At 40.8% G+C, this 26,275-nt stretch overlaps 1 protein-coding gene across 3 annotated transcripts in view; it reads left to right on the top strand.

Annotated features, from left to right (window-relative positions):
* Positions 1-26,275, top strand: part of abr (ABR activator of RhoGEF and GTPase) — a 118,182-nt gene that overhangs the window by 80,701 nt on the left and 11,206 nt on the right. For 2 of the 3 annotated variants that reach the window (XM_079247554.1, XM_079247555.1), the window contains 3 exons: positions 1,251-1,325; positions 6,202-6,299; positions 6,378-6,509. In XM_079247554.1, the coding sequence (XP_079103680.1) occupies positions 1,251-1,325; positions 6,202-6,299; positions 6,378-6,509 (305 nt within the window). Of the gene's footprint in view, positions 1-1,250; positions 1,326-6,201; positions 6,300-6,377; positions 6,510-25,150; positions 25,680-26,275 lie in introns of those variants that run through there. The other variant, XM_079247556.1, reaches the window with a different exon arrangement.

The raw sequence follows: 26,275 nt of genomic DNA on the forward strand, positions 1-26,275 counted from the left end.
AGTAAGAATGTGTCCTTTTGACAAATCTGTTGGTGGGATGTAAAGAGGAGCAGTGAGCCCCCACCCAGCAGTTAGCTCAGCTGCTACAGAAGTCTGGTTCTGCTGATGTTGTGTGGTCTGATGCCGACCTGATAAAAGGTTGTAACTGTTCAGTTTCTGTGTGAAACACATTAACAGCATTTCTCATCTTTCATTCTGTTCAAGTTTGGTCTAAAGTAATCCTCCCACCAAGGAGCTCCAAGTCTGTTTGTACCTTTGTGCATTTTCATGTTTAAAGCAAATCCACTGAATGAAAGCGAATTTAGCATCTTGAATTCTGTCAATTCTCTGAGCTTTTTCCTGCTATAAAACTCAGTTCAGTGAATTTTATCTCATCTCTTTCCCTTTTCTCTCTTCCTCCAATATTATCCTATTCATGAATCAGCCAATGAATAAGTGTGGGTTTAAAAAGGCCGCTGTGTTGATGTCCAGTTGCTGATGTGTGATGACGTTCCATAAAGCAAAATTTTGTTGTATTTCTCAGTATTGGGATGCTGCTTTTGCAATGATGGCTTCAGGAATCTACATAAAAAATGTTACTCTGCCTTCAAAATGAATATTTTTTTAGGCTCAGAAAGTTCATTCGTGCTGCTTTAAAGTTATAGGATGAAGAGACGAACCATGCTGAAATTGCCCTGATTATAAAATATTAAAGTTTGAACTTTCAGTGTTTTGCTTAAACTTGTTCATTCCAGCTTGATAAACACCACCTGCACATAAAAAGGTCTTCATATGTCAGATTTAGACATTTCTTGCCTGTTGTGCTCAAAGTTTGGAGAAGAGTTGTCCTGCACTTGGGGAGGAGCAGAATGAAACTGAACAGACATTAGCAGAATAACTCTTTACCACGAGAGAGGCTTCCAACAACTACAGAAATTAATACCTGTGTTTAATATAATGTCTCATCTTTAATTTTTTATGTTTATTTTTCAACTGGCAGCATAAAGTGGAAATCTTCAGTTGAAGTGTGACTGAAGTTAAATCTGCAGGTGAAACAGTGCACAGTTGGATCACGTCCTCGCTGTCTCCGTGTCTTCCCCCCTATGAGTCATTTTCTTATCTGTACAACGATGAAGCATAGATGCAGACTGGATGCAGGAGGCTCATGCATGTCGTAATGTGCTGCTTTGTGTGGCGCTGATTTCTGAGCACAAACTTTCTGTGTTACGTCACTGTGTTTTCACTAACCGCTATGTGTGCTTGTTTTCCAGATGAGGAGACTCCCGGCCTGTACGGCTTTCTGCATGTGATCGTCCACTCTGCCACAGGATTCAAGGAGTCAGCCAGTAAGTCATCCAGAAAGAGCTTTTTTTTGTTTTTTTTTTTCCTCCACTCAGTCCAGTGCAGCTTCCATGTATATTCCTCGGCCAACAAAACGCATGATCTAGTGGATCACTGCGGCCTGCACATGTAGCTTCAATCAGTGCATGGTGAAAACAGATGGATGGATGGATCTCAGAAGCCAAAGTAGGATTCCTTTGATGCTCTCATTTAGCAGACATCATAAGTGCCACAATAAGACTTTATGCACATGAAAAGAAAAAGGAAAAAGACTTAAAATCATGCACCGCTTTCACTGTGGAACTGAGACGTTCTGGTCACACACTCTGACATTACCTACCTTACACAAATGCTCCTTTGTGCCTCGTTTTGTGCAGACAGAGCTGTGTGTGAATGTTCATTATGAGCAGTGTGTGATGTTGGCAAAAAAAAAACCCCACCGATGTCACTTTAGACTGCGGTGGACAGCTGGTGCTCCGGTACATTCTGTGCCCTTTGTTGCACAAGTCCTTGTTTAAATATCAAATATCGAGGAGTGAAGAAGCAGATTTCTTCAGTTGCCATGACAGCCTTCAGTTCAGTATGTGAAAGCTGGCCCGCTAGAATTTCCCAGTTAATGGATTGGAAAGCTCTCTTCTCTGAAAGCCTGTTTGATCCTCAGCGGAGCGCGCAGAGCTGACAGGTTTAAAAATGAAGAAGTGTGTGTTTGTGCGTGCGTGTGGAGGGAAGTCGAGTGGGTTCGCTGATACGGTTTGACATTAGTGCGTCTGGTGGAGCGTGCAGAAGTCTGGGTGGGGCATGAAAGGCACGAAGCCGGTGTGGGCAGACTATGTGTTGGTGTATTTTAAGGTCACACCGGTGTTCATATCTTCTCCTCTTTGTGAGCATTCGTGTTAGAATACCTCACTTCTGCCTAAAATGTGTTTGTCCCACCTCTTTCAGAAATGTGTGAAAGCTTGAAGTGTTTGTTTTTAGCGTCTCTGTTATGAAGCTGGTCCTGGTCTCTCATGTTTTGAAAGTAACTCCATAATGTCACATTGTCTCTCATAATACTAGATGTCAAGTGTGCTGAACTGTGTCTGTAAAAGTCTATCCAATATCAGAAATGAGGAGGAATGACAAGGTTCTTCAGATGAAGCTCTGTGGTTGGATGTTGCTGTGTGGTTTGCTTTAGTAGCCTTCTCTGTTTGAGGCATTTCTCACTAAAAATCCTCCTTATGCAGGAGCATTTTGAAACCCAGCGCTGCACTATTTCATCATACTGCATGCCTACTTCCTCTTAATAGATGAGGGCATTATAAAATGAAATAGGGATGTATAACAACAACAGTTTGGTGTTATTCAGGGTTTCTGACAATTGTGAAGACTCTGAGTCCTTCTAAGTTTTTTGTTTCCTTTTAGGCTGTAAAGTCACTTAAGGATGTGACATACGATCTTATTTGAGGTATTATTTGTGTCACAACAATCTCTCCGCAGTGGGAAGGGGGCTTTGAATTCAGCCCAGGGCAAAGTTAGTCTAACTGGGTCACAGTAGGGAAAACTGCGAGTTGAGCATCTCTCAAAAAACTCATGAAAAAAAGTCCATGAAAAATCATGACCTAGTAAATGATAGAAAATGTATCCTGTCACTTTAATCTCATTCCTAGGTTGTATTTATGTATCTAAGTCACGGTGAGGCTGTATTCTTCCTCGTGTAGTCTGTCACCGCCTCAGCTTGTCTCATATTCCTGTAAAAACTGTAGGAACAATGCCAACTGAGGCAGGTACACTGCCTTCTTTTGCCTCCTCTGGAGAGACTAAAACATCTGCTAAAGGGCAAAAGCAAGCTAGTTAAGAACTTTCTGCACTCCAAACCAGCAGTTCTGTCACTTTACATTGTTCCCCAACGCTGTGGGAGTTTTTTAGGACTTTTGTCATTTCTGTATGATCCTGCCGTGAATGCCAGTTTGCAGTTCTCTGCTTATTATGTTTCAGACGAATATTTTCTCCTGAAGCCTCGCAACAAAACTGTACAAACTGCCCTTCTAGCGGCTGTAAAATGCATCTGTAGAGACGCTGATTAGTTTAACTGATTATCACTCCTCTTCTAATTCTGTGAACCCTCAATTTGACCCGGCTCTCAGCAGCCGTGGGCAAAAATTAGCCTCCTCTATAAGAACACACACACACACACACACACCACACACACTATAGTCCTCGGCTAATTGAGATGGAAACGGATGGTATCCATTAACCCTTGTGCTGAAGGGTCAGAGACCCCATATCCCCCTCATAGCCTAATACTCATTGTGACCTGCCAGGAAAGCGAAAGCTCATGGAATTATGTCCTAGTTTTCAAAGCTGTGCTGGATAAGGGCACATGGACCAATAAAAAGCGTCTCCAAATATTCCCTCTATGGCCTTGTTTTGAGTTTTGGGTCGGGGCACATGAACCTGTTTCAGATGGAGAGGAAATGTGCTCTTAAAGCATACTGGAAGCTCCTCCAGACTATGAATAGACTCTTCATATCCACATGTAGCTGTATTTAATAACACTGAACATGTTAAAAAAAAAAAAAAAAATCACTCTACCCCACTTTTGCTATATTGAAGATGGCCAACATCTGTTTCCGTAACATTAAAAGTGTCAAACTACATCAACTCTATTCTTAAGAATATATAAGCCAAATCACTTTTGATACTCAAATATTTCATCTCATCTCCTCGCTAAATGTGGTCTGTCAAGTCGGAGGTAATTGCCATGAGCTGTTATGCTTCTGTATGTAGCGGAAATGTACAATAATTGCTTCATTTTAGAAATATCCCCCAGATGGTCACTCTGAATTCCCCTTCACTGAACTTCCCTCATACCATCGCCACTAATCTCTTCCTCGTTGGGAGTAATTATTGCAAGAACCTATCAGGATGCTGAGAAAACAAACAAAGAAGGAATGGATCCAGATGGGAGGAGGAGGTCCCAGTACTGTATGCTGCTGTGAGTTATATGGATGCATGTGTGAATGTTTGCTCAGGTCAGTCACAGCTCATCTACACACAGTTGGTGTCTCTCCATGCTCAGGCTGGCTTTCTCCTTACTGATGATGGTGACTTTGCTTTTCATGCAACATTCTGTCGGTCTGTGTGTAACGATATGAAAGCAGGATTCCAAAGGCCTCCTAACCGCCCACAACCCCCCACACTGTCTCCCCTTACACCAATCATAGTGACAGTCCTGATGTAAGGTCAGACCACAAACCCATCCTTCATGCTGTCAGACCGATGTAACCCCATGGGACCAGGTCCAGGCTACAGGATGTGCTAGACATTTTACAGACAGCTGGTAGCGCGGTCTGCAGGAGCGGCTTCGGCAGCCGTTTAAAGAAACACATTAACAGACTTAATTGCTCCGTGTTGGACTCGAGCGTGAGCTGATCCCAGCGGAGCGGCAGCGGTGGAATGAGGATGTTGAGGAGTGCTGGGGTTGATTGTATACACAGGCAAGAGAGTGACGTCTGTCAGCTGACAGGCGATAGCAGGCCTCTTCAAATGGCGGCCCGCGGGCCACATGCGGCCCAGAACCAACTTATATGTGGCCCACCTTATGTAAAAGAATAAAGATATTAATCAAAAACCTTCAGTCATTCCTACGCTGATTAAGTAGCCTACAGTCCTACAGTTGTGCAGCAGACCCTGAATGCAACACTTGGTTGCCTAGCAACATTAACCGCGTGTGATGTTGTGTTTTAAAGATGTAAGAGTAGCGCTAGCTTGCATGTCGCTCTCTGTCCCAAAACCCGAAATTAACAACAAAAACCGCAGATTTAACCCCGCCTGGACTGATAAGTATTTGTTTATTTTGCCGTCACATTCGAGCGCCAAACTGATGTGTTTAATATGCAATGAGTGTGTGGCGGTGTTTAAAGATTATATTGTATATTGGACCTTTTTATGTTATAAGTTAGGAGAAAAATAGGTTCTGACTGGAATTTTTATTATTTTATTTTGTGCATTTGTCCTTGTCATGTGGGTCTGAATTTAAAATAGAAAAATCAATAAACTACTTACTCTTCAAAATGTAGATGTAACTTTTACCTTACTTTATGTACTGGCTCTAATCATTTTTAATTTGAAAATCACATGGACATCTAATTGAGTAGCCCTGAGAAATAGCATGCTGACCAACTGGGGAGCTGTTTCGCTCGGTGGAATTATTTATTTATTTTTCAGCTTTTAAATGTACATTTATTACAACTCATTAAATTTATCTTCAGAGATCTGTTATAAACATTGATGCCATAAAATGGGACCAGTTGTGACACACTGCAGTGAGATGCCGCATTCAGCAGAGAAAATGTACAACATCTCAAATACGATGGTCTTTTTATACTATATTTTGTCAAAATGGAATTTAATTATTTTTCAGTTAGTTTGAGACAGTGGGACTATTAAATGTATAATGTTGGGCTCCAGAAATAACATTTAATTCCACATTTAATTCCATTTCTACTTTATTTTTTAAGACCAGGCTAATACTTGTATAATAAGGAAATTGAAAGATTATTCGGTTTCTTCGAATATTCATTCATTGTTATTGGGAGCTTATTGACAAGAATATACACTACTAGAATGTGAATTTTGTGCCAAGAGACTCATAAAGTCATGCAGTATTTTTAGCCTGTTGCTGTGCTGATCTTTTAATTAAAAGACTCATTTTAATTGCTCTAAAATCAATTTACTGATTAAGAATTGGATCAACAAGGGTTTAGTGATTAGACTTTGTATTGTATATGATGTCTCCTCAGTGCTCAGACATAATTACATGGAAGTAATTATGTCTGAGCACAAAAAAATCTAAATGTTGGTCTGTATGTGATGGACTTGTCTCTTCTCTTGTCCTTACAGATTTATACTGCACCCTTGAAGTGGATTCATTTGGTTACTTTGTCAGTAAAGCTAAGACCCGAGTCTTCAGAGACACTACAGAACCTCAGTGGAACGAAGTCAGTCATCATCTCTTTCAAGGGACATTTTTTACGTTTCTCACAAAGACAATGATCTAATTCTCTATATCTGTGTAGGAGTTTGAGATTGAGCTGGAGGGCTCCCAGTACCTGCGGATCCTTTGCTATGAGAAGTGTTACGACAAGAGCATGCTCAACAAGGACGACAATGAGATTGTGGACAAGATCATGGGCAAAGGGCAGGTCCAGGTAAGAGGACGGCTGCTGTCAGGCCATGACTAAAATAGACCCTGCACAAAGATATTTCTATGTCCTCTTGGGGAGATTTTCCTCCATGTGACTCATTTTAATTATCCGCACAATGAAGTGGCTTTGTTGTGATGTCCTGCAATAACACTGACTGGATTAATAGCCCAAGTGTTTATTTTAACGCAGTTTCCGCCTTGTGGTGAAAAAATGGTTTAAACTAAACATGGTTTACACAGGAGAAAGTGTGTTTTTAGTCAGTTCTGCCTTTCACTTTGCATCATTTTAACAAGTCAACAACAGTCCACTGAGCTGCCGTGTTCACATTTTCCAAAACTTCATGGAAAAATCAGTTTGGTTAAGTGGCGCTTGTCCCCTGTCATTTTCCTGCCATTCAGTTAAAGTGCTGCTGTATGAGTTTAATCTTCTGCGCTCCTGTAATTGATGGAACTTTACATTGTTTGGGTCAGCGGTGAGAGTTTAAAATGCTCTTACCATCAATGAATCTCTCCATATTTCTCTCAAGATGCACAAGTCTTTGCCAGAGGTGTGCTTCCAGCTGCTTATTTATAAACCTTCCTCTGACACTTTTCTGACTTCTGACAACTTTTTAAAACGTGTTTGTCACTGCTCCACATAGCATCATATTTGTAGTCACAGGTAAAAGTAGAACCAGTGACAAGTTTCTCTTGGAAGTGTTTTGTCTCAGATATTAAAAAACAAAAAAAGTGGAGCAAACATGAGTTTCCCCCTCTACAAGGTTGCATTTCAAAGGAGCAGATTTCTCTGAAAAATGTTGTGTTCTTGTTGTTTCTTCTCAGACCAAAGCTATATGTCTTTCAAACAGACTTGGAATGGAAGAAAAAAAAAAAATAGCACCATGACTTGTTTTTGTTAGCATTTCCTGTTTGTCACCACCACTTTCCATGCTTTTCTCATTCGGGATGATGATTTATGACCTTGAGTGTTGCCTTTGATTCCCTCTAAAAGGCTATAAGAATGAAAGTGGGGCTGCACTACACATGCACACATTCATTTTACACATTCATCCAAGGATGGCATCTTTTTATGTGTCAGATCTCTCCAGCGTGGGGGCTATTAGTTATTGGCAAGTCAAAGATTTAAGACTTAAATCTTGTTTATCAGACTCCTTTTCCCTCACTATGCTTTTAGCTTGAGCGGATCTGCTCCTGATGAAGACTGGAGGACCTCTCGGAGGGTTTAACTCACGCACATGTCTGTATTTACAGTACATGGGATCACATCTCGGTGTTATAGTGTGGAAAATTGAGTTTGCATTTATATTAAGGTCTGAATTTATTACAAAGAATGGATTCATTTCTATTTTTTATGCTTTAAACTTACTTACACCCAGTATCATGAAGATCTATTCTTGAAAAACTAAATTCCATTTTCTCACCTAAAAGGACCCATTTAATGTTTTTATACATATTAGGTTAAAGTAGATCATGACTGCTTTAGTGTTTTGTTTTGTTTTGTTTTTTTTTAAGGTAAAACCCACCCTTAATGAAATAGCTGCCAATTTGCAAGTGAAATACTGCTGCTGCTGGGAACATCCGCTTCCAGCCAACAACAGCCAAGGAAAAGATAAAAATAAAAATAAATAGGCCACATGTTTGCTGGCTCACTGTGACTGGGGGGGAATGGAGAATGGCATGTACTCTCTGAGACTCTCACAGGCAGAAAATAGTGAATCACAGGCACCAGTTTACCAGAGTTCAGGTGGTAAAACTAAAAAAGTAGCGAAACATCCATCCTGCAGTGACTCAGTTTGTTGAAACTGTCCACATTAAGTGACATACCGGCTTTCTTTTCTGCCATATGTCTTCATATATAACAAGTGTGTGAATGTAAGAGTATCTAACAGGAAAACCAGGAGGATTTAACTTCTGTCTGGTTGTGAGTTATTTTATTATCACTAAGGCAAAGTGAAATCCTCAGCGTGTTTTCTTTGACCACACAGTGTTAATGAAAAGTTCAGTCTTGGGAGGATTTATGTTTCATAACATCAAGCAGATATTTTACAGTGTATTGAAATGCCTGCAAAGGAATCGAAGTGTAGTGCAGCGCACGTACCTTCTGATAGTTACACTGGGACCTGGGCTGTTTGCTTTCCTGCTGAAGCTGAGTTTAGAAGGAGACTTCACTGTTTTGCTTTCTTCTCCTGAGACCCTCTGATTTATTTAACAAGCTTGTGGGATACTGGCTGACCGTACATGGGCATACTGGGCTTAAAGCTTTCCGGCTTTTTTTTTTTTTAAAAAAATGTATTTCTACCCACTGCTGGTACTTCACTTTGTTACTGATGAAGACGTTGTTTGGTTTTGTCTGCAGAAGATGCTGCAGTTTGGGTCAGAGATTGCATTATGATAGTTTCCAAGGGCGCCAGCAGGTTTTTGATAGTTTCATGGGACAGGAGGTGCATCATGTTTGGACTAGTATGAACACGATGAAGGGGAAGTTTAAGACTTGGACTATAGCGGTGCAGTTGTGTATGAGTTTTCTGGTCCATAAGGGGAATGCCAGTGTTTATTTCCAGCCCTGCACCCATCTGACTTCCCCCAAGCAGATAACCTTTGATCTCTGAGGTCAGATTTCTAATCCTCCATAAAATGGCAACAAAGTCAGGGTTAGGCTCCCCCTGTCCTCATAAATTCATAAATGTCCTGGAGCCGATGACTTGGAAAAGCTTTTACTTCCAGTGTGTGACATCTTCAGCCTACTGATATTTTTTCTATTTATTTTTTAGCTTCTGGCTGAGAAAACTTTTTTTGTACACTTGATAAGAACTCTGCCACAATCTGAAACTTTAAATAGCTTTCACATCAAAAAACTCCACTTGCCAGGATTATGCTCAGTCTTCTTATAGCAGAAAGTCTTGAATTGGTTATGAGGGGAAAGTTCAAACATCCTCCTGGTCTCTAATCCCTCCTCAGCCTCACAGGCGGTGCAAGGTCCCCCAAGCAACTTTTATGTGTTGGCCGTAGCTTTCAATACTTGTCTTCAGAGGGCGGGTTATGTAACTGTTTACGTTGACCACCGCGGTGCCTCACATGGCAGAGCTGCATCATTTCCACCAGATTCAGTGACGCTTTCATGTGGTAACCGAGCCCCTGTGTGCCCCATCTCAGCCTCTCTCGGGCTCGTCTCGGGCTTTTTCTCCCCTTATCAGGATGAATTTGTTGTCTTTATACACCTACAGTGCTTGCAGTCATTCAGTCCATCTCTGTCAGTTGTCTCACTTCAGAATATTGTTTTTAAAAGGCTAAATAAAACTAAAACTTTTGTTTTGTGCAGAAGATTTAAGTGTGAGGTAGAAGAGTCTGGTGTTCTCAAATGATCTTGATGCCTTTTAAAATAGTTTTGGTCCACCTTTAAACCCATTCAACCTTTAAAACAGCAGAAGTGACGATTTCAGCGCAATCTACCTATTGCTGGCATTCATGTTGCTGTCAGCCATATCACTCAGGAGATCATGGCTAGCACCACCTGGTGCTGCGCTGAATGTCCTCGCTGTAGAGGAACTGAATGTTCTCTTCACTATCATGCGCATATCACATTTCTGTAGCTCACATCTGATAATCTTATTTCCTTAAGAATGTAACATCTCCAGCAGAGTTATGTCCCCAGCAGAGGGACACCACCTCACCTCATTCTGATCCATGAGACAATCACACACCCCGTTACACAGTGCTCGGGGTTGTTGTTTTTATTTGTGTGTGTTCTGGGTTGAGCGCATGTCAACCCTTTAATTGCAGCATCATTTCCAGGCATCAATAAAAAAGTAACCCAATAACACAGAGATAATGGGAGCCAGAGAAGTTGGAATCTTGGTGCAAAATCACAAAGGGATGATTAAGATGTTTGTTTCTGGCAGCTCTTCACTGCAGCCAGTGATGCTGGTCTGGGCTACATGTATTAGCTTGTTGCTACGGGTGCAGAGGGGCTGTAAAGTTTGAGGCACTCATCTGTGTGCACTCTCCTTCCCCACTTAAGAGCCGAGGCCGTTTCCTCTACACAAAGCATTAGATGCAAAGCTCGACATTTACTTGCCATGTCAAGGGTTTATTGGCGCAACTGTTGGGAGTAGTAGTAGATCAGCCATCTGGAGAATTAGCTGTGAAACAACAGAGCGAGCCAAGACTTCTGATCTAATCTCTCTGGTACTGGATCAGATGCCACTTCAGCTTTAGGATACTTTAACTATGAAAACCAGTCTATTTAATGTGTATAGAAATATCCACACTATGAATAAAGTATTAAAAACATTTTTGACTGGAGGATCCTTCTTTGTTTTTTTTCATCATGCAAAAAAACCCCAAAACAAATAGATGGTCTTTCATGACTACAAAGTATTAAATCTTAAGGAAACATTTTTGTTTTTCTTAATTTTTTTCCCAAGACTTCCAGGCTTTTTCCTCTGCATTTCATTTCTGTTAAAAAAAAGAAATTAAAAGTCTTTCCTCTAGGGCATGTAGGGTGGTGGTATTTCATGCCATGTTTGTCATGAACATGGAGTTTAGTGGTTTTAATGAGGCAGTGTGTATGTGTGTGTGTGCTTGCTCATGGATTTGCGTTGTAAGTATTGATATAAATTAGCACCTAATACACGGTGTCATCTATTTTGCTTCTGCCTGCTGTCATTAAGGGCTGCTATCTGTCACGTTTCCACCCTGCACACCCCCTGCGGCCGTTCGCCCGCGCAGTCACACAAAAAACTGTCAACATCACTAACAGATGGGGCTCTGCTGAGTGTGTTCAGCTGCCCTGGGGACATACCACAGACTTGCATACTCACACAACTGGGTGATGGGGTAATACATTATAAATTACATTTATGGCTTCAGCCTGCTATATTATTTGTTGTTTGTTAGTTTATTCCTTCTTTGTATGACTAGGTGTGTGTGTGTCTGTGTGTGTGTGTGTGTGTGTGTGTGTGTGTGTGTGTGTGTGTGTGTGTGTGTGTGTGTGTGTGTGTGTTTGTGTGGGGGTTGTACATTCATTCAAAAAAAGGCAACAGAATTCATCTTAGTCCTCATTGCTCTTTTCCAACTAAACCCACTTATTTAGTCATTATGTGCACTTTCCAGTTTCCTTCTACTATGTTTTTTAATGAGTCTCATCGCTCATACTCCACCAGTTTGAGCATATGGCACTTTTCTTTTTTTTTTTTTTTTTCTTTTTCTTTTTTTTTTTTAATTGATGAGGAGTCCCAATTAAAGTGACTTCTTCATCAGACGATCCTTGATCAATGGAGCTGATAGCGCCGTTTTGATGGATTTTTATATTTTTTCTTGTCATCTTCCCACAAAGACGCTCCTCCGTCACAGCCCTCACTTAGACAGCCTTTGTTCCTACTTAAAACATTCTCTCCCTGCCACTTGGGAGACGCGTGCCCTAAATAACTATGTGCACTCTAAGATCATGCAAACGTGCAGGAAAACATTCTTTCCTCTTTGTAATGAGAAGAGGAGAAGCCCTGACCTGCTAAATTGGATTATTCTGGAAATGCAAATTATGAAATCCTTCAGTCTGATGAAGGCCAAGCATCACTGAACACCAGAGGAATCGTGTTTTTGTACTGCTGTTGTCACTTTTATAGCCTTCTTGTCAATTATAACCGAAGTGTTCAATTCCTTCATGTCTTTTAATGTAGAAAAAGACAACTCTTGATCTCTGCAGAACCTGGTCAAACAAAGGAGATGAATAATTAAGCAATCACCAAAATCATTACCGTTAATCCTGGGGGTGGGGGGCATAAGTGTCCTGCCCAGCCTGCATGGATATCTACTGTTTTTTTGGATGGAAATCATGGCAATTGATTAGTTATCTGTTGAGGTAGTTTGGTATGCCACAATGTTAGAGAGGATAAAAACATGTATTTCAAGCTTTAACCACTTTAACTGCTGGTCTTTGTCCAAGTTGGAGGCGTTTGACAGAACTTTGATTCATCAAAGGATGAGAATTCAGCTACGAACCGCGTAGGAAGAGAAGAGCAGGGATGATTCTTTTTTTTCCATTTCTTTTTGGATGACTGAGACCAAATGACAACATAAAAATCACAATGCAATAAGGCCACATAAAGGCCAGAGGACATCTGTGTGACCTTCTCTCCTCCCCGTTTGCCTTTTCTTTTCTCCTTAAAAAGTGCAAACACACTCCTCTGCTATCAATCCCTGAAACGTTGAGGGCGATCCAAGCAAATAATCGGCCCTCATTATAACGTTACATAATATCGCAGGGAAGTATAAAGGATTGACAACAGATGTATGATTTCCTACCATAAACATGCATGTGCAGCACATGTGGGGAAGGCAGTTGGAGAGACACAAAAGAGGGAGAGAGATGAAGCAACAGAGAACAGGAACAAGAGCCCCAGATGGTGGCCAATTATGGGATACTGAAAGTTAAAGTGAGAACAAAGAATCTCATCACAGCCTGGGAAATGAAATGCTCTCCAGAGAGGGACACCGTGAATCTCCATGCATTCCCCACCACCTCTTTTGTCTCATGGATGTCAGAGTTCAGAAATAATTGGTGACGGTCTGAAGAGGCGTTTCAGATACTCGACTACTGGGGTTATCAATTTTGCCTCCAGATGAAATCGAAACAGGAACAAGAGCCTCTTAGCAGAGTCAGAAGAACTCTGGCTTTTCAGGACTGGTTCAAATCGCTCTGCTATACATCAGTGTTGGAGCCTGAGACTTACGGACTGCATCTTCCCTAAACTCCCTCTGCTCTGCTCCGATTTTATTCAGATTAAAAAAAAATCAATAAACGGTGACAAAATATGATATAGTGGCATCATTTCATAAAGCTAAATGTCTCGCCTCGCAATCTGACAAGCACAACTCTGACCATTATTCTCCACTTATTCACATATAAACCTGACATCCACATATCCCCCTGGCTGTTCTCAAGCTGAAGAATTATTGACAACAGATGACACTGTGGGAAGAGACCCACCTCATCCCTCTCATCACAGTCCCAGTCTGACTCTCAGAGGGACAAAGCTTATTTCATGCATGGTTCTGCCTGCCAGTGTACCGCAAGGCTCTGCCCCATGATTATCCAAGGTTCACCTTGGCTCAGCTCCCTTTGATCCAGTTACATTCTTTTGTAGTTATTTATAACATGAAAGTGATGTGAAATAAAGAATGAATTGCTTGTCTGAAGTTGAATTTGAGTGTAAATAAATGCATTTGCAGCCGGATTTTAAGTGTCAGTAAACCAGACACTGTAAAGTCATCGACATGTAGTTTGTTTTCTTCTCAAAAGAGAGGAAGAGAGGAAAAGAAGGACAGCATTTCATTTCTTTCTAACAAAAACTGTTCTGATTATAGCTAAGAAGCTCTAACGTCCTGTTCATTAGCTGCAAAAGGGAGTCAGTTGACTTTGAAAAGGATTTTTTTAACTAAAAACAAGTTTACAAAGTCACCCTTGATGCATATTGTTTCCTAATCAGATTCCACATCACTGGCAGAACCATGTCTCCGACCATTAGATGCAGCTGTTCCCCTCCAAATCCCAGTGAGACCAGACTACTTTCTCCTTTTTCCTCTTGTTGTTGTTGGCAGCTTTCTGGCCAATATTAAAGCAAATGGACCTCAGCGATACACTGCGCTCCCGCTTGGAGAGCCTGTTCTGGGCTTTAAAGTGTACTTCTGTTACTGCAGTGGGAAGATGTGATGAATATCCATCTGTGGCTGACATTTACTTTCCAGTTCTTATCTAGCCCCCAACACCACTCTGACGAAGCTGGGGATGGGGTCGGACAGATAGAAAGCTGCAGCATTTTTTTAAAACGCCCCTTTGTTGAAATGCTCTAATCTTTTTTATATATATATATATCTATTAAAAAAAACTGCTGATTGTTGAGAAACTGTAAACTGGGTCTGAGAATGAGCAAGTATTTGCCCACTGTGGTTCCACGGTTCATTATGCAGGATTGTTGATCCTTTCTGAGGCCTGGATGAGTCTGGTTTCTTTAAGGGATGACAGATAGAGTGAAGAGGACAGTTTCTGCATTAGAAATTGCATTAGAAACAAAACAGAATGTTTTGTTTTTTTCCTCTAAATCGTGGTTCTATTAATCCAAAGTTCCTTGTAGCAATTTAAAAAGACACATTAAGGCCTGGATGTGTTGGAAGTTGAGACAGAGAAGCTCTTTGTCCCTGTCAGGTAGTCTCCATAAAGCTTGCACGGTATCCTGATTGAGTCTTTCTACTTCTGTCCTCAGTAAAATATGTAACTATTGAGCTGATTATGTTCTGACAAAGTGAGATGGCACAACAAGATGTGAGAAACGGCCTCTTAATGGTCACTAGAGATTTTAATGTCTATTTGAACTTTCTATTTTCATTCCCGATTTATTATTCACTGGCATTCTTGTTGAAAATTCCAGTTATTCTTGAAAATTTGAGCATCACGGTTACTGTCTGTCGAACAGTGGCAAGTCCATGTCTGTGTGCGTTCTCCTTTGTGTTTGCGCCATACAGTCTTTGTTTCAGTGTATTTACCTCCATAAACCCTCTAGTCTGTTTATATACTCCTTCTGGTCCCTAAAGCTCCAGTAGTCCTCAGTCTCCCATTTTGAGTGGGTAAAAACAGGATTTTGAAACTATAAATTGCCTTGGCTGGTTTTAATAGGACACTTTAATTGAAGAAAAAAAACTTGTTTCATCTCACGACCCAGCTCGGAAGCCATGAGGAAAAACAAACAAAAAAACTCTGTAACAAAATGTATTTATTCAAACATAAAGGTTTGAGGTGTGAAAGTCGGTAGTGTCAGTGTGTCGGCAGATGGATGAGTGTCACATAGTGTCGTGTCATAAAAGGTGCATGACACCACTGCTACCCAAGGCCAACCAAACAGCGTGGTGCCAGCTGATAAGAGAAAGAATGAGATGAACAAATTTCATCAGCTGGCATTTAATGACTGTTATTGAACCTGCCAGTTACTCCCAATCATCCTGACTGGCTCCACTCATCAATTTCTGCAAAAGAAAACAGGATGAGGAAAACAAACAAAATGAGGCCCAACTAAGATTTGAGGTGCCATGACAACTATGTATTCTTCAAGGTAATATTGATATTTTTATGGATTGTTATTATTATCACTACTGCTTCAATATAAGATTATGTAATGCATAGCAGTTATTATCAATGACAGATATGACAACAGTAAAATGACTGAAAGCTGTTTTAATCAGCCTGCGTAGGATTAGATTAAGTCTTCCACACACTCCTTTATAACTTTTGTGTTTTCTTTTTTGGTTTTATTTTACATTTCTTTTTATATTTTGTCATTATTTTCAAATAAACTTTCCTAATCAATCCATCAATCAATCAGTCTAACCATTATGTGACTGGATCAGTAGTTTGCGGTATTGCAGCTGTTTCAGACTCGTCTGCTCGTCTCCATCTTCAGCCTCAGGCTTGTACCTTCTAGTCAGACGAACAGCCACTGGGCATGAAATCTGCTGCCTAAGGAGAACACACTGATAAGTGTGTTTCCCAGGCTTTTAGAGAGCTTTAAAGACAGACCAGAGTCCTAAAATAGTACTTTTAGCTTGTAGACTTATCTAGACTTTGACCTCTGACCTTTGCTTAAGTGAGAGCTGAGGCACAGTGGGGGGAGTGCTCATCTGACATCCTCATTTGTATCTGTTTCCCTGCTTAAGTCAGTATGTTTTCTGTTTCTGGGCAAACACTTTACTCACCTGCCTACAGGAAAACGCTTTGCAGCAAATATACAGATTTTTAAAGGAGTCTGAGGATTTTCAGTGCATGAGTGTAAGAGTGGGATGTGATGTAAATGTGAAAGAAAGCGGACATGCAGTGGATTTTCGGCTGTAATGTTTCACCTTCAAGTAGAGAATCACGTTTTTTGTAAATCTGGTTGTTAAAACTGCTTTGAGTTATTGTTCAAACTCGCATCTCCCATGATATTATACAGTTCATATGGCATCGCTGTCAGCAGTGCCAGACGTTTGATCCTGCTTTATGACTTCCTGTCCCAAGGCCAGGGAGGGAGGCTGCCTATTTCCTGCTGGTACTCTGCAGACTTTAGGAACTCTTGCGCTAGTCTTCTCATCGCAGGCATATTTTGGGGGGGGGGGGGGGGGGGGGATTTTTTTTTTTTTTTTTTTTTTTTTAAAAACCAAAAAGCATTAGGCACTCGACTTACTCCTGAAGACATCTTCTGTAAAGCTGTGTTTAGTATATTCAGGTGTCACGCAGTCCTTTTCCAGTCTGTACAAATGGGTGCTCGGCTGACAGCTGGTCACTCCAGCAGGGAAGATATCCAAACTGTAATCATTTGTGCACATAAGATAACATTTACAAAGTGCTTTGTCTTTTAGTTTAACCTTTTGCTATGTTGACCAACAAAGCACTCTTGTGCCTTCACAAGTTGGACTAATGATGATGTAATCGTATTCATGTCGAGGAAGAGTTTCTTAAACCCCTCCAGTCTCCTGGGCTGGATGTTTTGAACTGATCTGTGATAAGATGAGGTCATAAAACAATGTTGTTGTGTACCCGCGAAGCCAGCTTTCACCTTCTTTTGAAATATTATTAAACCAAACTTAAATTATTTGCTGTGAATAACCTTGGAGATCGACACTGTTAAGCACAGCGCCAGAGTTGTTTTCCCTGCTTTGCTTCGCTTGAAACAGCATAACCACTGTGGTTATGTTGCATAACCAGCATGTCGTGAATTCATCTCAGCAAACTTTTCTTTTAAAAAAGAAAAAAGAAAAAAAAAAGCCTAACCATCCCTGTCGGAATTAAAAAGCAAAAAATCGTGGCTCTGGCGTGGGCACCGGCTCAAGCGTGTACCTCTGCATTCAAAGAGCTGAGTGGGTGTTTGTGAGGGAGGGCACCTCCAAAAGTCTATTTCACACAGTCACAAATTGTTTGACTTATGTAATGTGTGTTGTATAATATCATGGAGAGGGATGTGTGCTAGATGTGTGTGTTCGTGGAGATGTGGAGTCGTTTGCGCTGATTGCATCTCTTCCCGCTCGTATCTCGCCTTCTCCCTTCTGATGAAGTTTCATGGTGTGTGCGCGACCCATCCTCCTCCATCCTGCCACTGACAGTCGGCGTGAATCGTCAGTGGAAAGTGCTTGTGTTTAGGTTGTAATTTATTTACTCAATGAGAGTTGGGAGGAGAAGGGGAGGAAAGACAGGATCAAAGCAGGAAGAGAAGGGAAGGAGAGGAGTTGGAGTAGTGACACATTAGAGAGAAAGCGTTTAGCTGCAGCGCCTCTTTTTTTTTTTTTTTCCAGCCCATGACACGTCACTGCTGGCCGTTAAGACTGGTAGATTTTTTATTGATTAAGCAATTGATTTTCCACAAGCAAGTTAATGGATTGTTCACCTGAAAATGAGGTTTTAACACCCAAGTGTTTTTTTTTCTTTAATCCTCTGGAAGTGGGGGAGGAGGCTTTGTTTTGTGTTTGTGTGTATGTGTGTGTGTGACAGAATAGCTGACCTGATTTTACTTGAACAAAGGTGTCAAAGCATACACAGCTTGTTTTTTGTTGTGGGGATATTATTTCTCTTATGAAGACGTGTCTCTTTGATGATGATGATATTTCCCACTTCAGCCAAGTGGATGCCGACCAGAATTCAGTCTGAATTGTTCTGCAAAACTCGGCCTTTGCGCACAATATTAGAGTTATATACGGATGGGAAATGAATAGGAAGTCAGACAGAAAATGAGAAATAATTAGAACAAAGCAGTGTTGAAGTAGCTGACAGCTAAGTTTGATAAACTAGTTGTAGCTAACAAAATCAGTTTCAGTTGTCACTGCAGCTGGCCAGCTGCAGATTATAATCCTTCTTTTGCTTTTGTCTATGAATGTGTATGAAATCAAAGAGCAGTTGTATTAAGAAAATGAGGAATTTAAGAAGGGTTAAGTGTTTCTGTAACTAAGGAGTGCAGGGTTTAGCAAATGGTGATGAAAGTGATGCAGCAACCGCGTTGCATTAGCAGACAGGTGGCATGCACATGCACATGCACACGGAAGTGCAGCCACTTCAAGCTGATGGATGTTTGGTTTGCACATGAGAGTGAAATGATAAGAGCTGTTTAGCATCTCCTCAAACAAACTGAATCGTGTGTTTTTATTTCAAGCATCTTCTCATCCTCAAAAATATACAGCCGACATTTCTCTCTGCCGCTTCATACTTTATTCCCCAGTTGCATAACACGTCCCCGTCTCACCTCATATCATCCAAGATCATCCTGTCTTTTTCATCCTCCTTTGGTGCCACCATCATACTCCCAGTTCGTGTAATCTTCCAGGTGGCTGCGTCCAGTCAGCGGTGGGCTCACACTTAAAGATGAATTATTCAAGCAGGTCAGCAGCAGCTTGGTCCTTTGAGGCTGCACTCTCTTCATCACTGGAACTGGGTCATACTACTCAGATGTAACACAACCTCGTCCCAGTCAAGCAGCATGGTGCACTTTACATCCACATCACACCAAAGAGAAGAAGAAATCACACCCAACTCCAGACAGTGTTGGAAGTAGTTGCTGTAACAGGGGTTGGTGTCATTCCTAATGGTTTTATGAGGCTTGAATAATAGCTGAGCCATGATACTGGGTGTTAGTAGTCCTTCTTATGGTCTGTGAAGGGTAATTTTCATATTACTCACTTCTTCTTTCATTATTTTTGGCTGCAAAAATCCAAGATGACGACTCCTAAAACACAAATACTGGGGCTTACAGAGGGCAAACTATAAAGTGATGGGTGGCTCACTGTAGCTGTGATCTTCTTTCACATGTTTTTTTTTTTCAATCTAAAGAAAAATACAACAAGCAAGCTGAACCAAGCAATGAAACACAAACCCACAGTACTGAGATGAGTTATCCTTTTAATTTGACCTGTGTAGTTAAGGTTTTTATTATTTTAAAGTAAACTCAAGCTTTAGCTTTGTTCAGATTGGATGCTCTTATATTTACCAGTAAATGGGGAACAGTTGGAGAAAAATTATTTGTGCTTTTTGCTTATTTTCTTTTTAAATCCCAGTAAATCAAGGAGGCAAAAAATACATGAGAATCACTGTGTATTCAGAGGGTGACCTCATTGTGTGAATGGTGTGCAGCATTACTGCTTCACTGTTTGCTCTTGCATCACTCTGCTTCTTACTTTCATGCTCTTTCCCTTAGTTTACATGGTTTTTTTTTTTTTTCATGTTTTTGCAAACATCAAAATGTACTGATTAGACTCAGACATGTTCTGTCTTTAAATAAAGATAAAACACAGCCTATTAAAAGTGACATAAATAGGTTTAAAATGTCCGAGTGTTGCTTCATGCTTCACTACCCGATCTCAGGAAGACCCGGGCTGTCTTGTTCCCAGCCACACCCAACAACTCGGATCAGACTCCGGCTACATGCTGATGATAGCTCCTCTTTCCCTCCTTCCTCACTTTCCTTCTCCACTTTTGTTCCAGTGTGCTTAATAAGTGATAGAGGGGTTTATCAGAGGAAGATGCCCCGAACAGCACAGATGAAAGAAAAGTAGGAATAATCTGTAGAGCACCCTAAGGCTGTGATTTCCCACCCTGCCAAACGCCCCCTCCCCACCTCCGCACTCCCATTTAGCACTCTGTTTGTACCCTGAAGGACCCTCCCTCGAAAGCCCCTCACACACACATATACACCTCTTTTCTTTTCCTATTTTTTTTTTTTTTTTTTAAAAAACTCTGTTTCCCCTTCCTCCTCCTCAAGCTCCAGCAGAAGCAGCAGGAAAGATCAAAGAGGTGGAGTGGGTCATCCAGTAAACATGCTTATAGACTCTCATCGACTTAAACCTGATTGAATTATCCACTCTCAGCCCAGTTTGCAGCCTGCAATGTCAGCCAATCACCATCCTCGGTGATGTGCATGTGATTAACATGCACCACTTTGTCATTTTTGATGAGTAAGTCAAATAAGCCTAAGGCTGCTTCCCCATTTCCTTTCAGTTTCAACATGTTTCCAGTCCCAAATGATCGCCTTTGTTCTGTGTTACCTTCTCCAGATGTTACCAGTAGGAACATTACAGAACTGTGGCTGAAAGAAGGAATGTACACATGTTGTTGGGATAAATAGAAAGCAATCATCTATCCAGCTCCTGTGGTAACTATGGTCTGGTTAGAACAAACAAAGCCTTGTGTGTCCACTGTGTATTTAACCCACACTTACTGAAATTTGTGTGGATTTTGTCCTGTATTTTAAATTAAATAAGCTTTTTTTTTTTTTTTTTTTTTTTTGTAGATTTGCTTAATTTTTCCAAATGGAAACAATGAAATGTAGTCATTTTATGCATAAACAAAGCAGGATGGAACAATGATCCCGGATAAGAGCTGCTATTGGTGAGCCATTGTGCGACTTTCTCTTCAAAACTGTGTAAGATGCTGTTAAAGTTACTCCAGGTTTGACAGCTTTCACTATACTGCTTGTAATGTAGAAATAAGTTAGCACTTGGCAACGTGATGCACCCCCCCTCAAAAAAAGGAGGAAAGCAATTATTCACTAGGGGAGGGAAAAGCTAATCTAAAAATCGAATATCGGGATTTCTTGCTTGACCATTTAAAAAAAAAATTTTTTTTAATTTCTTTTTCAAATAAATAAAAATAATTTATTGTGAAATTTTTGGCATTTTTATTGTTTTTTTGTTTTGGTTTTTTATACTTGTCTTCTTGGGCATTATAGCAGCAGAATGATGGTCTGGCTAATGTGCTGTTTTTTTTTTTATTGAAATCAAGAAAAATGACAACCAAAAAAAACTTTTGTGAATTTTTTTTGTTTGTTTTTAATCTACAAAAATCAGAAATATGGAAGAATTGTGAGAATCACAATTTAATTTGAATCGGCACCCAAAAAATCTAATCAAATCGGGATAAAAAGCATATCATCACAGGCTTATTATTTACATTCAGATAATGCAGCACTGATACAACTCTAAGTGTGAGGTTACAGCTTGGCAGAGCGCCCATCCCATGTTCACTGGCCAAGCTGGGATTTGGAACTGATCCATATTCATGGTGGAGCGTTGCAGCTGATAAATTGATCATTACTTTATGTGCGGCCCTTGGAGGTGTTTCTGATGGACAGGGCGGTGCTGAAGTCTGCAGGGAGAATTGCAGAATCAACAGAAAAGAGCATGTCAGGGAGCAGCTTCACATCCTGATTGAGTTGGGAAATAAGGGACCTGCTTCAACGCACCCCAGCCCCCTCCACCTCGCCCCCGCCCTTTTGTGTGGTCATATAGAGGCTTTATGAAGGGTTGTGCAGCCCATAACATCTATAATTAAGAGCTAAGATTGGACCTGATGTCAGAGCAGGAGCGCTTAGAAAAAAACAGCTACTTTCTCACCTTTTCATGTTAATAGATGGTTTTATTTCCATATTTTGAAGCAAATTAATTTGCATTTTCCCTTTATTGCTAACACACAGTTTTCCAGCAGTAAAATATGTGTTTGCAGAAGAAAATTCTCCATAGTCTGTTTAACTGTGAGTGTACCAGAAGGAAAAAAAAAAAGCACCACTGACAGAAAATTGACCTGCAGCTGCTGCAATATCCCTTTAATATCCAACCTTGCTCTGAAAACAAAGCGTATCAAGGATTCACAGTTTTACTAATTACTCTTTTCTTTCATGTGGTTCTCCATTCCCAACAGAACTCTTGGTCTTATCTCCCTGCTGGACTCCCTCCTCCTCTCCCACTTGCATCTTTCATCTTTCTACCATTCCCATGTCTCCTAAACTCGAGGCCTCACACAGCGGATCATCTTCACAGTGAACTTATCTCTGCTGTGGTTTTTTTTTTTTTTATCTGCACAGTACCTTTTAGGAAAATAAGGGCTCATTCCTCTTACACACAGAAAAAACCCCATTCAGCAAACCCACAGAGCTAAAAGTATCTGCCTCAAAGACAGTTTAGACAAATATTATCTTGGTACAGAAATCCTGTTATTATTTTGTATTCAAATGTCACATGTGGAGTAAATTTGGGTTTTTGGTGAGCTGTGGCGTAAGACTGTCAGAGAACAGTCTGGGCTGCTTTAGTGTGTGTGTGTGTGTGTGAGAGAACCCACAGACTTCTGGGTTAACATGTCTGCATGTGCTGTGTGGAGTATTTAATGCTATGAATAAACCATGAGTGGCGCGCTGGATATACAAACGTACAGTGTGTGTTTGTGATCTGCGTTGGGAATGCATCCGTGCACATCTGTCCACTCAGTGCTTTTGTTGATTTGATGGGTTGTGACGTTTTGGACTCTGGTTGAACTAGTTGTACCAGCGTTTACCACACCATCCTGAGTGTGTTTTTGACTTTTTTGGTTGTCTTGACACAGAAAGAAAGCTTTGAGTGGAAAAAATGGCAAATTATCAGCAAAATAGCTGCCCAGAAGAAGAGAAATGTTTTCTCCCTACTGTGCGAGGTTTTGCTGAAGGTTTCGGTGATGGTAAAATAAAAACCAAACAATGGACATGATTCATCAAGACACTTGTGTTTGATATCATCCTAAAAGATTTTTTTTTATCACTCCATCAATTTGTCATCGTCTGTTATTTCCACTGGAAGCCAAACAGCATCCAAAGTGTGATGCTTTCATCACTGTGATTAAATTCCTCATATTTATTCCCCCAAACTTTCCTCATGACGGTTTTTTCTTTATTTTTGTGATCAGTTGTTGATTTAAACCAAACTTTCTGAAATGGGGTATACATGCCCCTTAAGGTACCTGGAGACAAAAAAAACCCTCAAAAAGCAGGATGATTATTAACAGAACTGACTTTATTCTGTATTATTAAGTGAGCTAGTTCATGTGGTCAGAATAATTTCACAGATATAGATGTATAAGTTGTACTAATAAACACATTAAACATTTTTTATATGTATAATTAGAAATAAAATATGTGTAATACATATTAGCTATTAAAACGATTAAATAAATATAAAATTGTTCTGTTTTATTAAAAAATTGCATAAAGTATCAAATTTATTTAATAAAGTTTTAGATTTGATTAAAAAAAAAATTTAAAATATACATATGAAAAATGTATAAGAGAAATAAAATATGTAAATAACTGAAAGAAAATTGCATAAATGTGTAACAGGCTAAATATTGTTGGCACTTAACTAGTTTTTTCAAGATATTTCAACTTGTTTATAAAGTTTTCTAAAAGTATAGTTTAATAGATTAAATTTAAGATCTATCCGTCTCTCCAATCTTAACCAAAAATATCTTCTATCTCTGTTTTTCCTTTTTTCTCTCCACTTTTCCAAACAAGGTTTTCCCAGACATTCTTTCCAATCTGTGACGTATGTTTTTATGGTTGCGAACCCTGAGAGATAAAAATACTCCGTGGCGAGGGTTGGCTGAGGACTCTGCCATACAAAGCCACCTCCTACACTTTCGGTCACATAGTCAGACATACAAGCTGTCCTGCTCACCCTTCCCATCTGCTCGCCGTTTTATCATCACCGCAGAACACACACTGACCCATATGTTTTTACCACGCACTGTCGTACCGTCTGCTGGCATCCGGAGCACCCTGTAATGTAAAGGGACATTACATCAGCATGATTACTTGAAATAATCTGTTTATAGAGAAAGAATATTGACCAGACAAACTATTCATCCATTATTTACACCTCGGTAAACAGCTGTTTGCAGACACTTAGGGATATGAATAAAATTGCGTGACATACTCTTCTCCCCTCATCCGAAACCTTTCATGAATCATGGCACAATCAGCAGACACCGGTCTCCTTATCAGCAGACCCCCTCTCTGAATCACAACTACCACTCTGGAGGCTTTTAAAATGCATCCCTGCGTCTCTAACCTTTGCTGAGCAGAATGCTTTTTCCCCTTCTAATTCAAATGGGAAGGGACACAGAGGACGGAGATGGGCTTTGACAGGCATACACAGACTCCCTTTGCCACGTATCGATCTGTTCTCCAGAGGAATACGCCACTTAAGAGCAGCCAGCTCTCTGGCTGTCCTGTTGAATAAAGATGGTGATTGGCTCTGCGCGGCTCCCAGGACGGGTCTGCACATGGATGTGTTTGAGTGACTTTCCAGCGTCAACACACTGGTCTCGTGAAAAGGATTAAGCAGTGTAGTGGAAAAACACGCTCGCATCAGCAGTGAGTGGAAGGAGAATGGTGAAAATGAGAGAGGAGAGGTTACAGGCTGGGAGAGGCGCAGTTACTAGGAGGAGGCTACGGCAATGCATTCGTTTGTTGTGAAAGATTTAAGCCAATTTAGCTGTTTTATGCTCCGTCTTTCTGTTTCTGATCACTTCCTGAGTTTGCTGAGCATCTCTGGGAAAGGTTGACTGGGTCAAAGTGCTGCCCAAAACACAGTCCGGCATTTAGACGTCCATCCCTCCCTCCTCTCTTTCTCCATCATTTCTCATTGACTGTGTGCAGTGCCCTCCTCTTCCCCCCTCCCTCCCTCCCTCCCTCCATTCTTTGGAGGTGTGTCCATAAACATCTGGAGAAGCGGGGACACTTGGGAGCTCATTCACCCCTCCCATCTCCCTCCCTCTTCTGCCTCTGCCTCGCTGTAGCGCTCCATCTCTATGTTTTCCGCTGTGGAAGTCACATTCCAGCGCAAGGAGATGCTGGCAGCTGACTGGGGAATGAACTCACAGAAACAAGATCCTACCTGGAATTATTAATAGATTTATCAAGGAGATCATGGCAGCATCTTGTTCTCTTTCTGCTCATCGTCTTTTCTTTTTTATTGAAGTGAATATTTGCTAGTTTTTTTTGTTTTATTTTGTTATTTCCTTTCATCATTCCTGCTGCAACTCTTCAGCCCCTGGTCCTGCAATCAGTCAAGGGTTACTTTTGGATTCTTCCCTCCTCCTCCTCCTCCTCCTCTTCCTTGTGAGCAACACACTTCCTCCACCTGTGCTGCGGTGGAAGGGGGATTTGGCAGCTTTGGGATGACGGAGATCCTGGTATCGGATGTAAACTTGAACTCGGTGTGCGAGCTCTTGGAGCAGCACTGCTGCGTGGACCAGAACCAGCACAACTTGTCCGGTCAGCCACAGACCCCTGTGCTCAAGAGGCACACCAACACCGGGGCCAAGCTATGGGGCCGCGTTCGCAGCAAGCTACTCAGACAAAAGGTCTCTTGCTAACATATTGACACACACGTCGGGTTTTCTCCCTTTTTTTTTGTCCTCTAACTCAATGTGTTTGTCCTGCTGCATTCATCACTGTGTCACTTCCATCTGTTTGTTCTGCCTCTCTTTTATTCTCAGTGTCTGTGTGTGTGTGTGTGTGTGTGTGTGTGTGTGTGTGTGTGTGTGTGTGTGTGTGTGTTCTCTCTCTGGGTGTCTTTCTTTCAATGCAGAGTTGACTTTTGTTCTTAAGTGATGGGTTTATTGACTGTGTTACCAAAAATGATCTGCTTACAGTAGCAAAGTTGGGAAAAAAAGATGTTTTTTGTTCTTTGAGTCAAATATGGCGGATCTGTTTGATGCAAATATTTGTCTTTTTCCACTTTTAAAAAGTATTTAATATTGCAGTAAATTATTATGGAAGATTTATCTGTTTCTGATGGAAGAGGATGTTCATATTAGAAGAAATAACACACACTGAGAGGATTTAGGATTTCCAGGGATGCAGGACTGTACAATAATCAAGTGGGGATTATAACAGCTTTATGCTCCTTTTCATCTCATCCAAGGCTATTTTACACCCACCAACATTTTGTCTTTTA

This window comes from Telmatherina bonti (genome assembly GCF_933228915.1).
Source record: "Telmatherina bonti genome assembly, chromosome: 10".
Lineage (NCBI taxonomy): Eukaryota > Metazoa > Chordata > Actinopteri > Atheriniformes > Telmatherinidae > Telmatherina > Telmatherina bonti.